The sequence below is a fragment of the Pagrus pagrus genome (genome assembly GCF_965226575.1).
Source record: "Pagrus pagrus genome assembly, chromosome: 2".
Classification (NCBI taxonomy): domain Eukaryota; kingdom Metazoa; phylum Chordata; class Actinopteri; order Spariformes; family Sparidae; genus Pagrus; species Pagrus pagrus.
Genome location: NC_140186.1, coordinates 14,113,288 through 14,132,505, shown reverse-complemented (window position 1 = coordinate 14,132,505; position 19,218 = coordinate 14,113,288). Strand labels below are relative to the sequence as shown.

Below are 19,218 nucleotides of genomic sequence, written 5' to 3'. Positions count from 1 at the left end.
AACTGTGAACAGCTTTATAATGAATAAAATATTAAGCCTTTGTTCGCTACCCTCAAGCTGGTCCCTCCAGGCGACTCCATTAGCTTTTTAAATAGCGTCAGTGTGCCCACATTGCTCTCGCATTTTAAAGGTGTGTTACTTCATGTCAGATGTGGTCGGTGTCATGGCAGCCTCTTGAGACAAAACCAAAATAGGCGTGAGCAGAATTTCATTGCCCAACTAGACTGTGTTTGTGTAACACCGAAGAGCCGCATCCTGTTTATAATCCTGACAGATTTAAAGTATTTTCTGACAAAGGCTGCGCTGAATTCACCACTAAGCCCAATTTGTACTGCTGATCACTTACACACACCCGCCCATACACAAACACACTTCCTTTTGTTCAACGAAAACAATATTTGAATTCTGATTAAAATACAGAATATCAACCTGCTATAACAGTTACATTTAGAAAAATAATTTAAAATATTTGTGGTCAGATTCTGAGAAGATTGATGTTGTTGAAGCTCTCTGTACTTACGAAACAGAAATATCTCTTGCCTCGAGCTATATCGCCACCTGCAAAACAATACTTGCTCAATCCTTCCCAAAGACTGTAATCATCTTGTTTACTCATGGTGGACCTCTTTTATTTCTGCTATAGCAGTCATTAGAATCACGACCTGTTGCAAGTGTCATCCACGGATTTTATCTAAGACTTTTTAGAGATTTAAAAGGAAAATTTGGGAGAATTTGCACTTTCTGTACTGCTTCAAACAGTGCCATATATCAAAGCCTGTACGTGAATCTGAAGGCTGATATCATCCCCGTCGTCAGTTTGGTCTCAGTATGATCAGGATTTGTCATTATATAGCTAAATTCAAAGAATTTGCCCTCTATGTTTAATCCTACCTAATCTAACCTCTGACACAGGAAGAGACACTTCAGAGTATACATCGTAAAGCAGAGATTTTTTCCTGATCAACACACCCTTAACAAGCAGCTCGTAAAAAGACCAGCTTGGTGGCAGATTTATGATGTGTAGTTCACTGACACGCTACATGTTAAGTAATGCAGGAGTCACACAAGGTCTAGCATATGATGATAAAACTAGGAATTGTAATGTCTTAACAATCATGACACACAGCCACTGATTGCATAATCTAAACTTGAACATTAATTATTGTGGAAGTGCCAAAGAAACGTCAAAGAAACATTATGTAGGAATTAGCATTTTGCGCAATTTGCGTTAAATGAGTTGAAAACTTGTATGATGAAGTTGACATATATGTGACGCTGTGATCCTACCCTCTTACTGAAGTTACATGGTGCAGAAACGAGTGATAGCTGTGACAGACACACCTTTCACCCTATTACAAGACACTTTTCCATCACAATGATTTTTAAGCTGTTAGTTAAAGGTAAAACAGTTACATAATGTTGCTTTAAGTATTGAAAATATTAGATTTTTTCGGGTCGACATGGTCACATCTATAGCTTACTTGCAGACTACATTCTTTTCGCAAATTTCAACTTGTCTGGTCGTGAAACATTAATATAAACTTGCCTTAAACAAACTCTCCCCAAGAACATCTTAATGCCGCCCTTTAAAATATATCGCTTCCAACCCTCCAATGTTCCCTGAACATCCCCTGAGGGCAGCACAGCTCCTGATGAGAAAGGGTTGTTTAAAATGCTATAAAGTAAAAATATGCTTTAGTATCTGTCACTGAGATTCACTCAACAGGATTGCTGCAGTTTCAACTGGCAAGTGTTGCATATGCAGCTGCTCTGGCAGACAGAGAAAAGCCACATCGAGATATGTAACCTATTTAAAGAGGAATTTCACGTTGACCATATTTTCTTGAGTCACTGCAATCGATTGAGCAAATCATTAAAAATATAAAGAAATGATCATCATTTTTCTTTTGTTCTTTTTTATTTTTCAGAGGCATTTGTATGGTGCCCCTGAGGACTCAGTGCACTGCAACTTAAGAAAAACATGCAGATAGACAAAGCATGAGTTTATACTGTACTGTAGATGCTGTATTTGCAGCTTGTTTGTATATTTGGTTGTGGGTTTTTGTTTTTGTATCTGCAGCAGTGTGTGCATCTGTTATCAAATTGGTGAAGATGTTACCTGGCTGACTTATTTCCTAATATTAAATTGTTGAGGTGGAAGATTTCCCAATACGCATAATTGCAATGTCCCAACGATGCTGTATGTTGATAAGATAACAGCCGCTCCTGTAACTGTATATAAGAAAAGCTCAGCATTCAGAGCAACACGACAACAACCTCCTCGACCATCTACGAGACAGTCTGCTGAAGCTGACTTGAAGGTAATTATATGAATCTGAATTTTCCATGTGAGGTTGGTGGACGGATGACTTTGTTATTTCAGAAAAACTGTTCATCTGATCAAGTCTTTATTATTTTCTTTCCAACAGATCTGATCACTGTAACCATGCTGAAGGTAGCACTTGTGCTTGGATGCCTCCTGAGCCTCGCTCTGGCTCATCCTGTAAGTAAACTTATCTTATATTTTTGTACAGTTACTGTTATTGTAATAGTATAATGTAGGCAATATCTAACATGTTATTTGTCGATTTTCAGCAGATGGAGGCAGTACACAAACGAGTGGCTCGGTCAATCTCCGGCTCTGACTCTGGCTCTGACTCTGATGACTCCAACTCTGACTCCAATGAGGTGAGTGCTTTCTCTAGCCTCTAGAATTCAAACACACCTAAATGTCAACTACTGTTGAAGTCCTGAGAAACTTGTCACTTACAATTCATGTTTCTGATTTCTTAAAGCGTACCACAACCAAGGCTACAACAACAACAACAACAACTACTGCAGCTCCTACCACCACTACAGCAGCTCCCACTACTACTACTGCAGCTACAACTATTACTACAGCAGCTCCCAACACTAATACTACAGCTGGAAAATAAAATTTGAATTTCAACCATTGATTATGACGACCAGTACAGTATGACATGTATTTTTAAAAATCTGCTTTGTCTTGTGTCAGATTACAACTGCTACTGGCTCATCCCTTAATTTCAATTACACAGTTGTATCAAAATCACTGTATTCTCTGATGCATCTCCTAAATAAACCACTTAAACTGACAATGTTGACCATTTATGGTAAATATGTATGAGAAGATTGAGAGTCTGGGTATACTTCTGTAGGCTTTTTGCACAGGTATATTTAACCATATGGCAATCAATCAAGTTGGTATTTCCCTGGCTTTCCCTGTATATCGTTCCAGTCAGATAGGTCCAATTCCCTCTTTCAGTTCCGTTTCACTTTGATTACAGCACAGTAAGCTGTTAACCCTCTATGTCCCCAAGGCCTAAACTGCAGAACAGAAACAGAGAGGTTCAACTCTGTGTTATAAGCCATCCATTTCAGTATTCTAGCATGCTTCTGAAGGTGAAACCTTTTGCAGGTCTTAAACTGTACCCTAAGAGATATACTCTGGTTCATTGGTTTGTTTTTTCCAGATAATAATAGTTTAATTAAGGAGAGAAAATACCAACAACGCTGACTTTATATATATGTTACTATATACACCGATCAGGCATAACATTATGACCACCTGCCTAATATTGTGAAGGTTCCCCTTGCGCAGCCAAAACAGCTCTGACCTATCAAGACATGGACTTAAGACCTCTGAGGGTGTCCTGTGGTGTCTGGCACCAGGGCGTTTTATAGTGGATCCTCTGGGTCCTATATGTTGGGGTGTGGGGCCTCCATGGATCAGACCTGCTCCAGCACGTCTTACAGATGCTCGATCAGATTGTGATCTGGGGAATTTGGAGGCCTGGTCAACACCTCGGGCCCTTTATTGTGTTCCTCAAGCTGTTCCTGAGTAGTATTTGCGGTGTGCCGGGGCACATTGTCCCGCTGGGGGCCACTGTCATCGGGTAGTGTTGTTGTGATGAGGGGGTGTACTTGGCACTTTCCCAGCAGAACATCCATTGTGATGAGATGATCAATGTTATTCACGTCACCTGTCAGTGGTTTCAATGTTTTGGCTGATCGGTGTATGTTTGCATACTTGGATGCCAGCAGTATTCACACTGAGGTCCACATCAGGAATTAACACAGTACAATACAAAATAACACAACTCATAACTAATGCAACTACATGTTGAAGTAGTCGTCTCTATCTGACTGATCACTACTGAACACGGCCACTTAAGTGATGAGAGGGCAGCAAAACACGTCCTGAGTGAGACCTATCGCAACATCTGAGAACGACGGCTGCCAAGGTGGTTTTCTTGCCAGGTTTGCCTCCTAGGACTAACATTAGGTGCATGACTAGACGGGAGCAAGTGAGTCTAACAGCAGCTATAACTCCATAAAAAACCTCAGTGCCGGATTCCCTGCTGTCAAAGTGGCAACAGCTGTGGATTCTCGTAGTTTGTGTTCGGTCCAGACAAAGGCCTTGTTCACTTGGATCACTACAGTTAGCTACTGTTAGCACTACTTCAACAACAAGTAAAGCCATCTGTTCATCAGGAAAGGACATTTGAGGGAAAGCCAGGAAACACTGTCCCTGTAAAATCCAGTTTCACCCAAATCAGTGAATAAAACTATACATTTGTGTTCTGTTACAGTAATCACTGGGGCACAGAAATGCCTGTTAGGAATTAAATCTTATATATATATGTATGTATGTGTGTGTATATATATAAAATCAAAGACACTTAATTCATTCAATCAATTACGCAACAAGTAGAAACCATGCATGAACCACCCTCTCTCTGAAATGCAGGGTATTTAATGGCATTAAAGCTGTCTAAATGATTTATTATAAAGTAATGTGTGGATACTTGTTGGTTTGTCTGTTTGGTAATGACTTGGTTACATTGCAACACATACAGTATGAGGTGCTCTCATGTCAGCCGTGACTGGCTGAAAGAAAGTGTTTGTGTGCAGCGACAGAAAGAAACATATTCAGAAAAATAATTCTACATGTTTTAACACTACAAATATGGCCAAGGGTCATCAAGGGTGATCTTTGCATGTACAGTATCTGCAGCAATGGTAATTTCAAGTTATTTTCATGTGACGTGTTTTTTTTATGCAGAAAGTTAAAGGGTAATGCTCTTGCAGTTGTAACAAGGCGGACACACTTTGCTTTTAGTACATTTTTACTAAAATGTTCTGATAACTTTTAAAGGGTTAACCAACCAATTTGAGTTGGTTGAGAACTCAAGTGAGGAGGTCTGCATTTAATTTGGGTGCAGTGATGTAATTCGTGATTATCTGTTCATTTGAAGTGCCATTTTTTAAACCAACAATAGAATGCAGAGAATTAAAATATATCAGAAACAGGTTCTTGAATTTCCTTCTTGTTTTTTTCTTACAGAATCACTGCTTTACCAACACAACAACAACTTACCAGCCCAACTTACTCAGCTGTTCCAGATCATGAAGCTCATCAGGAAAAAAACAATCTGCAAAACCGTAGTATGATCAAGCTTTACTTTTTTCATATAAATGAAAGCAATAAAGAACCTTTCAAATGCATTTCCTTTCCTCCAGTTCTTAATTTTCTAAGGGTTAAGATGAACTGAATATCTGATTGTAACAAAAAATATATACTTGACAAGTGTAAGAAACATATAAATGCACTGTGGTGCAGTAGATCAGAAGGGATGCCAGAGAAGTCAAAGGGATCAAAAAGGATGTATCAACGTTGGCGCTGAAATATAGTGGGTCGCACTTTGAGGGGCTTCCGCCTCTTGTGTGTCGCCGGCGTGATATGGACAGAGCAGAGAAGAGTACTGGCAGCTTGTAAAAAGTGCTGGTATGGAAGAAAAAGTCACGAAACAAAAAGAGTAAAATGCAAAAGTGACTACGTCAAGCATTTAATTTAATTGAAAAACTCATTATTTTCCAAACTAACAAAAGTGGTTTTGTTGTCTAAACTTACCTAAAGACTGGTGCTACAGTCCTGTACTTTGTACGCAATCCATCCCAACCACCTCCTTGTGACTCCACCACAGTATACACTCAAGGATACATTGTCTTTGAACATAATCCACACAGCAATTACATTATTCAGCACACTGTAATTATGAAGACAATTAAGTGATATACAAATAGGGTTTCATCACTGAGAGGAATTATTATATACTGCACCTACCATAATGTTTAGGTGTGTTACCTCCCCTGCCTATTTCCTCATGTTAAAATGTGGACACGGGATTTCCTAATAATTTCAGTTATCCCAACAATGCAGTAAATTGATGGGATTACAGCCGCTCCTGTAACTGTATAAAAGAAACACTCAACATTGGGAGCAACACAACAACAACTTCCTCGAACAGGTGCGAGACAGTCTGCTGAAGTTCTGAAGACTTGAAGGTAAACATAAATCTTTCGTTTGTTTATTTTCTATGTGAGGTTGGTGGAATACAGATTATTCTGATATTCTGGCAAAGTGTTCATCAGATAATGTTGATAGTTTATTTTCAACAGGTCCGATCACTGTAACCATGCTGAAGGTAGCACTTGTACTTGGATGCCTCCTGAGCCTTGCTCTGGCTCAGCCTGTAAGTAAACATTCTCATACTCAAAATCAACACCAGTCCTCTTATATATTGATCCCTTTACTATTATTGTAATAGTATAATGTGGGTAATAATCAAACGTGTGACTTGTGGATTTTCTACAGATGGAGGCAGCACACAAACGAGTTGCTCGGTCAAACTCTGGCTCTAATTCTGGCTCTAACTCTGGCTCTAACTCTGGCGAGGTGAGTGATTTCTCTATCCTCTAGAATTCAACATTAAACACACCTGAGTGTCAGCTACTGTAAAATTGCTTAAAAACTCATCTTTGACGATTCATATTTCTGATTTTCTTGAACTGAACCACCACCCAGACTACAACTACAGCTGCAACAACTACAGCTGCAACAACTACAGTTGCAGGTGCAACAACTACAACTGCAGCAGCTGCAACTCTAAATCCACAACAGCAAGCGATACTGCTGCTCCTTCGTCAACTCCTTGGGCTGTGATGAACTACAACGGAAGCAACTGCTACATCTACCACTGCATCAGCCTCTACTACCACTACTATGAAATACCATCTTAAATATATCCAGTGAATGACAACCACTCTTGAATGACGTCTATTGTTAACATCAGCTTGATGTCAGTGTCATTTCAACTGCTTCCTTCTCTTTTAAAATTTCAACGATGTTGTTTTTACCAGAGTTTTATTACTCATCGTTCTAGTTCACATTAACATGTGGATCATAATCACTGTATTCTCTGCACTATCTGCTTAATAAACTTCATCAATGCAAAACATGGATCAAATGTGTTTTTCTTAGAATCCGTATGTATAATAATAATTAATAAAGCTGTGTTGAAAAAAAGGTGATTTTCGATAGATAGATAGATAGATAGATAGATAGATAGATAGATAGATATTGTGTAAAATCTGTAAATAGCTTTATAATGAAAATGTTATAACAGCAGTGAGGGTGGGAAAAGGTTTTGCAGTTTTTAAAAAAACCCGACAATGAAAGTCGGTGGAAGGATCGTATTCCTCAAATAATTTCTTGATTTTTTTCTGTGAACTGTTCCTTTAAAGCTTGGTCAAGAGGAATTTGAGGGTAAATCTGTGTTTAAGATTTGAATCTATGTTAGATGTGTTTTTTACTGTGTTCTTTTGCAAAGGATTGTGTACAAATCCCAATTCTTCCTAATTAAACAACATATATGTTGTCTTTCTGTGTCTCTCACTGCTTTTTTGTTTGTTTTTCATTTTGACTTTCTTGGAAACTTCCTTTTTCTTCTGCTAATGCAACTATCTTTTTACATTTATTCCAGTCTTGTGTAACCCGCCTTAGCTCTAATTATTGGTTTTTAAAACTAGGAGATACAGATATTTTATTAGTGCATTAATTACCTTGTGGACCAGGAGAATCAGAAGTCTAGATCGCTATAGGAGAAAGGGGCATTAGCAATATGCATTGAGTGACAGAGTAAAGAATTCACAGGACCAGCAGGTAAGTTTTAAGTGTGTTATATTGTTTTGATTAAAGAAATAAAATAAATAAAAAATGAATAAAAAAGTTAGAAAAAATGTTTTACAGTGTCAACACACACATGAGATATCGACCACAGTTTCCAATAAATTCAGTCTCTGAATAAATCACAGTCTCTGTTTTGGGTAGCTCGCCACAACCACTGAGGTCCCTTCTACCTTTACAGAACAGGAGGAAATCCCAGCAGAAGAAGTAGTCTTTGTGCAGATCTCAAACCCAGAAATCCATACACAAGAAAAAAAAGACCCGGCCTATAAAGGCCAAAAAGAGGGTTACTATATCATTCATGTAAATAAAATATACTTGTAAATGTAAATAAATGCATATAAACACATATTTATACATGTACATTATAACATTGTTTCTTAATGATTGTTTTAACCACTCCTTACTGTGCTTTTAAATGAACTGAACACAATATCAACATCAACAAGACCCAAAATGGCGGAATATTTCTTTACGTTCATCTCCTTCCTTTCCCTCTTTTTTTCTCTACCGCCGCTCACTCTCAGAGAAAATACACTGAGCGGGGGGGGTGGGGGGGGGGGTAATGTACATAAACACAGATATATAAAACATTTTTTTAAACACTATACACATGAATTTAATGCCTCACTAATCCATATTAACATTAGCAGATGCACATTTCAGCTCCGTTCATCGGACTTTTATCAATAAAGTTTAAGCTACTCACAAGAGGCTCAAACTTCACATACACACACACACTCCGGGCACAAGGAAGAATACACGGCTCGTCTGTCCAGGTTCCGCTTTTTTAAGAGACAGGGACATGGGAGTTCAGTAATGTGTGACCTCAAAAATATACTTTAGCGAAGTACATGTGGCTAATGGCCGGAGCTAGCGCCGTAGCTGCTAATAACACAACTCACGTTCTCCTCTGTCTCCGTCACAAAACACACGGTCCGCTTCAACCCAGGGCAAAAGAAAAAGGCTTCGCTCTCTGCGCCGACGATAAAAAGTTAAAGTCCGTGTAAAGCAAATTCAGCCATTTTCTTCTAAACACATTAAATAGGTTATAAATGTAATATGTATGACTTTTGGAATATCTGGCTTTCTTTCACAAACAGTAATATCTGCAGCCGAAGCTTAGCATGCAGCTATCTCGACGACGGTCCGGCAGGGAGAGAGAAAAAAAAACAACACGCCTGCACGTACAGCCTGACGGCGTCTGATTGGTTACTCTACTTCACATCACGTGAACTCCTCATGTCACCCGAATCTTTTACACTTCCAGAAAGGCACATTCCCACACTTGAAATAAACAAAACATTCTTTTAGACAGATGTAAATAAACGTGTGTATATTCATCTTTTTAATCTATTTATTGACATATTTATGATTTTATCATAAGTCCTATTTATTCATTTTATGTAAGATTATTTTAAATCAAACTCTATTTATTTATTTATCTGTCACAAAAAATATGAATTTATTAATTTATTGACCTAATCAATTAATTGATAGCTGGACTAGGATAAGGGCCTAGTAACCTGGGTTACACTTGCACCTGGTATTATAAAATGTTATTAACTATCATGACAAAAAGTAATAATTGCACAGCTTCAAACTTTAAACAACTTGATTTCTTGTCATTAGGACAATGTGCCTCAGTAAAAATGATGTGAATATGTTACTTTTGTAAGCAGCACACGTTATACATTAAATCAAGCTGAACAGATCTGGAGGATAACAACATAAGCTGCTCATTTTTGATTGTATTTTTGTGTCTTTTAGCTCATTGAATTTACAGGTAGACTTGCGGGATCAGACAGAAAGAGTCGTTACTGTGACACTTCTTGAACATTTTTGAAATACATGTATTTCCTGCAGTGGGTTGCTATGGCAGTCCTTGTCTGTGCTCGAACCCCTGAGTGGTATCACCTAACTTTAACTGCCCTGTGCTCAGTGGTGGTGTTGTTTCCTTAATCCTCTGGAGTCACGACTCATTTCAGTTTATTCGCCTTTAAAACTGTCCTTACCCCACCTGCATGATATCCTTTGGTCAGAACATACGTAGTTGTGAGACTGTCGTGTCATTTTGTCAATTTAGCAAAGTATAAAGCTGCCAGGACCCAAAAACGAAGATGAAAACTGACACAGGTATTTCATGTGATTTAAAGCTATAGCGTGGGTAATGTATTTTAGAAGCAGTCTTTTTTTATACGTAGAAAATCTATCTAATCTATCTAAATCTAACAGCTATCAATTAATCAATGTATCCATGTATCTGTTCACTTTATTTGAAAATCACTTTTCTACACGGCTTCATTAATGTTTCTCAGACAAGTCAAGTTTAAAAAACACAAACATACTGTATTTGTTTTGCATGGGTTGTATTAATGCATTTTATTGAGCAGATACTACTGAGAATACACTGGTTTTGATCCACATGTTTAATTTAAATAAACTGATTTATCCGTCTAAAGATTGCAATTTTAGCCGGAAAAGGGGGACCACAACATAAAAAAACTGCAGCATGGGTGCTGAAATGAGCGGACAGCGTTATTTTACGCCAGAGTAAAATGGAAAAGTGTCAGTATCGGCCCACTTAAAGCACCAACCACAGACTGGTCTGGACATGAACCCTGCACCCTGGTGCTACAGTCCTGCACTTTGTACGCAATCCACCCAAGCCCCCTCCTTGTGACTCCACTACGGTATATTTTATCCAGTCAAAGAAACATTGTCTCTGAACATAGTCCAGACAACGATTGCATTGTTCAGCGTACTGTAATTATGAAGACAATTAAGTAATATACAAATAATTTCTAGGCGACAGAGTTATCCCTGAGATGAAATAATAAATTCATTGCACATATTGACCAAGTGTGTCTCTGATCCCGACCTGATATTTCCTCACATTAAAATGTGGAGGTGGAAGATTTCCTAATAGTTGCAATTTTCCCAACAATGCAATATGCTGATGAGATGACATCAGATCCTGTAACTGTATATAAGAATAGCTCAACATTCAGAGAAACACGACAACAACCTCCTTGACCAGGCAGTTTGCTGAAGTTCTGAAGTCTTGAAGGTAATTATATGAGTCTTTTGTTACTGTATTTGAGGTTGGTGTTGGTGTGAGGTTTGTGGAAGGGTGATTTCACTGATATTTTGGAAAAACTCTTCATCTGATCAAGTTTTTATTATTTTATTTTCAACAGGTCTGATCACTGTAACCATGCTGAAGGTAGCACTTGTACTTGGATGCCTCCTGAGCATCGCTCTGGCTCAGCCTGTAAGTAAACATTCTCATACTCAAAATCAACACCAGTCTTCTTATACAGTATGTTGATCCCTTTACTATTATTGTAATAGTACAATAGTACAAAGTATCAAATGTGTGACTTGTGGATTTTCTACAGATGGAGGCAGCATACAAACGAGTTGCTCGTTCAGTGTCTGGCTCTAACTCTGGCTCTAACTCTGGCGAGGTGAGTGATTTCTCTATCCTCTAGAATTCAACATTAAACACACCTGAGTGTCAGCTACTGTAAAATTGCTTAAAAACTCATCTTTGACGATTCATATTTCTGATTTTCTTGAACTGAACCACCATCCAGACTACAACTACAGCTGCAACAACTACAGCTGCAACAACTACAGTTGCAGGTGCAACAACTACAACTGCAGCAGCTACAACTCTAAATCCACAACAGCAAGCGATACTCGAGCTCATTCGTCAACTCCTTGGGCTGTGATGAACTACGACCGAAGCAACTGCTACATCTACCACTGCATCAGCCTCTGCTACCACTACTATGAAATAACATCTTAAATATATCCAGTGAATGACAACCACTCTTGAATGACGTCTATTGTTAACATCAGCTTGATGTCAGTGTCATTTCAACTGCTTCCTTCTCTTTTAAAATTTCAACGATGTTGTTTTTACCAGAGTTTTATTACTCATCGTTCTAGTTCACATTAACATGTGGATCATAATCACTGTATTCTCTGCACTATCTGCTTAATAAACTTCATCAATGCAAAACATGGATCAAATGTGTTTTTCTTAGAATCCGTATGTATAATAATAATTAATAAAGCTGTGTCGAAAAAAAGGTGATTTTCGATAGATAGATAGATAGATAGATAGATAGAAAACGTTAAAGGTATAGTTGGTAATGTTGGAGAGCTAGCAAGATTTGAAAGTGGCACCTCGTCTAAGCTCCACCCCCTTCTCCCCCTCCTGTCAGTGCTTCGTCAACTTAGCTACAAAAGTAGCTAAGTTGGCTAACGTTACATATTTCATGAAAATAACAAATCCCCCCGAAGCAAAACAAATAATTACCTGTTCAACAGAAACACAGCAACCTCTGCATCACTTCTGGAAGGGCTACCTTTGGCTGCATTTCCTCTGCCATTGTTGTCTCTTGCTAACTGTGCTAACTCTTCTTCTTCTGTTGTTTTATGGCTGTTGGCAAACAACTGTTAGGTGTGCATTACCATAGACATATATACGTAGACGCCTCGTTCACTGACGCTGCCTATTGGAGCGGACGTATCAGCGCGGCCACCATCTTGGCTGGGTCTCCAATGCGACCCCAGTGCATTTACTTCTACTGAGGAAGGTGTAAACCCCGACTGAATTAATCACAACTCCACGATTTTTTACCCGATTTTCACTCAGTTTTGTTTGTTACAAACGGCAGAGATTCAGTTATGATACAGGAAGCTGTCACACATTAAAAATACATGCTTTCATGCTGAAAGACTGTATTATGCTCTTTAACAAAGACATATGGTATGGCATATTGAAAAAATGTATAAATCAATTCATTTTATATTTTAATAAAGAAACACGTTTGATTGTTCATTTGAATTTATTCTCTCTCTCTCCCTCTCTCTCTCTCTCTCTCTCTCTCTCTCTCTCTCACACACACACACACACACACACACACACACACACACACACACACACACACACACACACACACACGTTGATTTCAGAGAGTGAAAAAGAAAGAAAGGTCCACTGGTTGGTCCACTGGTAGAAAGGACAAGAAAGGTCTTCAGCTTTCCTTGAAGTTTTTGTGCTCCTCGTCACTACAGGCTAAAATATAAGAAACGTAATACTTAAAAACAACTTCATCAAAAATCCCACAGTGTATTGTAATACACAATACATCACTAATTCCTAAACATGCAGAAAGAACTAACGGTAAAAAAACCAACAAAAAAACATGTTTAGCAAAGTGTGATATTAACTTTTGGTCGAGGACGAGGCAGGACGAGACATGAAGGCATCTGATTGGTTCTTTCAACTCGGACTGAGAGGGAGGGATTGGTCAGAGTTTTTACAGGCCTGCAGCTGCCACAGAGGTCTGATTTATTTTGTTCCTTTTTCTGAACACATTATGTATGGACTACTCTCAGGGTGGGAAGACCATTTCACCCAGTATAACAAATAGTGTTTCTGAACAGGATTACCAACGATACCTTTAATGGATATTCTAATTACAGTGTATGTAACAAAAACATCTTCAAAAATATCTACCCTAGCTTTAAATCACTTTAAATGAAGAATAGAACAGAAATATAAAGACATCTACTATTTTTCATTTTGTGTGATTGTGCAGCATTAAAAAACACAAGGTGGTAACATATCATTGTGTAAAATTTGTAAATAGCTTTATAAAGAAAATGTAATAACAGCAGTGAGAGTGGGAAAAGGTTTTGCAGTTTTAAAAAAAAAAACCCGACAATGAAAGTTGGTGGAAGATTTGTATTCTACAAAGCTTTCTTGATTTTTTTTCTGTGAACTGTTCCTTTAAAGCTTGGTCAGGAGGAATTGGAGGGTAGATCTGTGTTTAAGATTTGAATCTATGTTAGATGTGTTTTTTACTGTGTTCTTTTGCAAAGGATTGTCTATACTGTAGATCCCAATTCTTCCCAATCAAACAACATGTATGTTGTCTTTCTGTGTCTCTCACTGTTTGTTTTTTTGTTTTGTTTGTTTTTTATTTTGACTTTCTCAGAGACTTCCTTTGTCTTCTGCTAATGCCACTATATTCCTTTTTACATTTATTCCATTCTTGCACCTGTTATTATAAAATGTTATTAACTGTCATGACAAAAAGTAATAATTGCACAGCTTCAAACTTCAAACAACTTGATTTCTTGTCATTAGGACACTGCCACTTTTGTTTTCTTTTAGTGTTCCTTTGTTAATTCAACCCGGAAAAATTTAAATGATGGTGATTTTCATCCTTGTGTGAAATTGAGGTAAGAGACGCATAACCAGAGAAAAAACAACTTTATAGAAACACATTTTAATACAATACCAGAAACAGCTGCTGACAGACTGCAGAAGATCAATGTAGCAATGCAAAAGGTGTAAATAAGTCAGAGACAGATTCAGTCAAAGCATGATGTGTTCATATGAGTATTGATTTAATGGATTTTCATTGTGAACTCTGACAATGTGCCTCAGTAAAAATGAAGTGAATATCTGACTTTTGTAAGCAGCACACACGTTATACATTAAATCAAGCTGAACATATCTGGAGGATAACAACATAAGCTGCTCATTTTTGATTGTATTTTTGTGTCTTTTAGCTCATTGAATTTCCAGGTAGACTTGCAGGATCAGACAGAAAGAGTCGTTACTGTGACACTTATTGAACATTTTTGAAATACATTTATTTCCTGCAGTGGGTTGCTATGGCAGTCCTTGTCTGTGCTTGAACCCCTGAGTGGTATCACCTAACTTTAACTGCCTCGGCTCAGTGGTGGTGTTGTTTCCTTAATCCTCTGGAGTCACGGCTCATTTCAGTTTATTCACCTTTTAAACTGTCCTTACCCCACCTGCATGATATCCTTTGGTCAGAACAAACGCAGTTGTTAGACTGTCCTGTCATTTTTTGTCAATTTAGCAAAGTATAAAGCTGCCAGGACCCAAAACTGAAGATGAAAACTGACACAGGTATTTCATGTGATTAAAAGCTATAGTGTGGGTAATGTATTTTAGAAGCAATCTTTTGTTATATGTAAAAAATCTATTACATTCCAACAGCTATCAATAAATCAATTTATCCATGTATCTGTTCACTTTACTGGAAAATCACTTTTCTACACGGCTTCACTAATGTTTCTCAGACAGATCAAGTTTAAAAAACACAAACATACTGTATTTGTTTTGCATGCTTTGTATTAATAAAGTTTATTGAGCAGATACTACTGAGAATACAGTGGTTTTGATCCACATGTTTAATTTAAATAAACTGATTTATCCGTCTAAAGATTGCAATTTTAGCCTGAAATGGGGACCACAACATAAAAAAACTGCAGCATGGGTGCTGAAATGAGCGGACAGCGTTATTTTACGCCAGAGTAAAATGGAAAAGTTTCAGTATCGGCCCACTTAAAGCACCAACCACAGACTGGTCTGGACATGAATCTGCACCCTGGTGCTACAGTCCTGCACTTTGTACGCAATCCACCCAAGCCACCTCCTTGTGACTCCACGGTACATTTTATCCCCTCAAAGAAACATAATCCAGACAGTGATTAAATTGTTCAGCACACTGTAATTATGAAGACAAAGTAATATGCAAATAATTTCTAGACAGAGTTGTGATCCATGAGAGGAAATATTAAATATGTTGCACCTATTATAATGACCAGCTGTGTCTCTGATCCTGACCTGACCTGCCTATTATTTCACATTAAAATGTGGAGGTGGAAGATTTCCTAATAATAAAATTTTCCCAACAATGCAATATGCTGATGAGATTACAGCTGCTCCTGTAACTGTATATAAGAAAAGCTCAACATTCAGAGCAACACGACAACAACCTCCTCGACCATCTGCGAGACAGTCTGCTGAAGTTCTGAAGATTCGAAGGTAATTATATGAATCTGCTGTTTATTTTCTATGTGAGGTTGATGGAATATAGATTTCACTGATATTCTGGAAGAAGTGTTCATCTGCTCAAGTCTTCATTATTTTCTTTCAACAGGTCTAATCACTGTAACCATGCTGAAGGTAGCACTTGTGCTTGGATGCCTCCTGAGCATCGCTCTGGCTCAGCCTGTAAGTGAAACATTCTCATACTCAATATCAACACTAGTATAAGCAATAGGCAATATCAATCGTGTGACTTGTGGATTTTTTTACAGATGGAGGTAGCACACAAACGATTTGCTCGGTCGGACTCTGACTCTAACTCTAACTCTGACTCCAATGAGGTGAGTGCTTTCTCTATCCACTAGCCTTCAACATTTAGCACACCTGAATGTCAACTACTGTAAAAAATTAGAAACTCCTCTTTGACAACTCACGTTTCTGATTTTCCACCACCACCCAGACTACAACTACAACGACAGCTGCAACAACAACCACTACAACTGCACCAACAACTACAACAGCAGCTGGAGCAACAACCACTACAGCTGCAACAACAACTACAGCTGCAACAACAACTACAGCAGCACCACTGACTCCACAACAGATCCAGTTGATCCAGTTACTTCTTCAGATCCTCCTGCAACAATAAACTACCACAGCATCGCTGCTGCAACTACCAGTGCATCAGCTTCTATTAGTGCTACAAAATGAAATGTGAAATTAACCTCTCGCCAATAAGTGAATGACAACCACTTTTGAATGACGTCTGTTGTTAACATCAGCTTTGTTTGGTGCCAGTTTCACTCCAACTGCTTCTTTCTCTTTTCAAATTTCAACATGTTTTACTATTAATTGTTATAGCTCAAATTAACATGTGGATCATAATCACTGTATTCTCTGCACTATCTGCTTAATAAACTTCATCAATGCAAAACATGGAACAAATGTGTTTTTCTTCGAATCCGTATGTATAATAATAATTAATGAAGCTGTGTCGATAAAAAGGTGATTTTCAAGTGTCAGATAGATAGATAGATAGATAGATAGATAGATAGATAGATAGATAGATAGATAGAATAGAAATATAAAGACATCCACTATTTTTTATTTTGTGTGATTGTGCAGCATTAAAAAACACAAGGTGGAAACATATCATTGTGTAAAATTTGTAAATAGCTTTATTAAGAAAATGTAATAACAGCAGTGAGGGTGGGGAAAGGTTTTGCAGTTTTAATAGAAAACCCTGAAAATGATGAAGTTGGTGGAAGGTTTCTATTCTATAAAACATTTCTTGATTTTTTTCTGTGAACTGCTCCTTTAGAGCTCAGTCAAGAGGAATTTTAGGGTAAATCTGTGTTTAAGATTTGAATCTATGTTAGGTGTATTTTTTACTGTGTTCATTTGCAAAGGATTGTCTATAGATCCCAATTCTTCCCAATCAAACAACATGTATGTTGTCTTTCTGTGTCTCTCACTGTTTGTTTTTCTGTTTTGTTTTGTTTTGTTTTCTATTTTGACTACTTGGAGACTTCCTTTAACATCTGTTTATGTCACTACATTTCTTACATTTATTCCAGTCTTGCACCTGGTATTATAAAATGTTATAAACTATCATGACAAAAAGTAACAATTGCATATAGCTTCAAAGGACACTGCCACTTTTGTTTAGTTTTTTAGAGTTCCTTTGTTAACCCAATACATTTTAATCCATTCCTCGTAGATAGATTCAGGCTGAATTTGTGAGGGCACTCAATCTTTCAGCCCTGTGAGCGTGGTGAGAGAATCAACTCACTGCAATCACGTGTGTGTGGCACTGATTGGCTTTGATTAAGCCCAGGTGTGGGGAGCTTTCATATACCCTGAGTCTCTAGTGCCCTGTGCTGACTCATTATCTCACCTTCAGAGGTAGTGAGAGGTTCACCCTGTGGCTTCTCAAGTTGTCGGTGTATCTATAAACACCACCTCTGAACTTTGTGTGTATTGGCTGTTTCCCAGTGTATGACTTGGGGTGCTGGAGAGTTTGTTGTGACTCCAGCCTTTTGGGTTATCAAAGGTCTCCTGGGCAGCCTTTGCCTCTCATTTCATGTTTTCTGGGTCTCCTGGATAATTTTGGTTTTGAGTCAGATGCTTGGCAGCGGTGGTCTGGTTTTTTTTCGCCTTTCCAATCTATCACTACTGCATTTTGTGGTTATCCCTCTGGGATAACTTTGAGACACCCCTGGGTCCGCACCTGAGTCCCAAACGACCCCCCCACTTTCCTGACAGAATTAAATAACATGAGTGAGGAAACTAAAGATTTTTTTAGTTTTAAAGAAACCACAAAATGAAAGGCAGTTGAAGTTATTCCACAAAACATTTGCTGGATTTGGGTGAACTGTTCCTTGAAAGCTTAGTAGGGAGAAATTGTAGGGTTAATCTGTGTTTAAGATTAAAATCTATGTTAGATTAATCTATGTTAATCTATTTTTTAAGATCATTATTTTTGTATAGTATTTTCAATTGATCCTTTCTCAATCAAGCAAAGTTTATGTTGCCCTCCTATCTCTGTCTATTTGTTTTTTGTTTTGTTCTTTTGTTTGTTTTTTTGGAAATATGACTTTGTGTGGAATGTATTATTTCCTGCAGTGGGTTTCTATGGCAGTCCTTGTCTGTGCTATAACCCCGGTGTGGTATCACCTAACTTTAACTGCCCTGTGCTCAGTGGTGGTGTTGTTTAGCTGATGCATTGGCAGTAGTAGTAGTAGCAGTTGCTGCAGTAGTAGATCATTGCATCTGCCCAAGGCTGGTTACGGATAATGGATGGATTGTTTGTTTGATTTTACGTCATGTATATATCAGTACTTAACAGCAGTTGTTTACCCCCACCTCATGTTCATTTTACCCCCACCTTAGAGAGGGGTCTTGCCACCTTAGGGCAAGTTGTGCCATAGGACCATAGGACTTTTTTTTTGAAACCATAACAAATACATAACTTGTTTTAATTTCCATGGCTACACAACATCCTGAGGTGTGTGTGTGTGTGTGTATATATACAGTAACTATTATTTGAAACAAATACAGATTTTTTCAGTAAAGTCATCAAATGTAATAAGCGGCTCATCTTACACGATTCTGCCCTACATTATATGAAATACTTCATAATAAATGTATTATAGTCAAATGGTTTAGTATCTATCTTGATTTTTAACTATTTATTGTATGATATTGTTTCTCATACATATGGATTTGAAGAAAAACAAACACATTTGTTCCATGTTTTGCATTGATGAAGTTTATTAAG

General features: G+C 37.9%; 1 protein-coding gene across 1 annotated transcript; it reads left to right on the top strand.

Moving 5' to 3' along the window:
• The first annotated feature begins 6,325 nt into the window (after positions 1-6,325).
• Positions 6,326-16,734, top strand: LOC311273863 (uncharacterized protein). The gene is made up of 7 exons (XM_084381148.1): positions 6,326-6,369; positions 6,484-6,557; positions 6,680-6,760; positions 6,890-7,023; positions 11,452-11,520; positions 14,648-14,663; positions 16,399-16,734. The coding sequence occupies exons 2-7, from the start codon at positions 6,501-6,503 to the stop codon at positions 16,585-16,587; spliced, it is 546 nt and encodes a 181-aa protein (XP_084237274.1). The 5' UTR covers positions 6,326-6,369; positions 6,484-6,500; the 3' UTR covers positions 16,588-16,734.
• Positions 16,735-19,218: the final 2,484 nt, after the last annotated feature.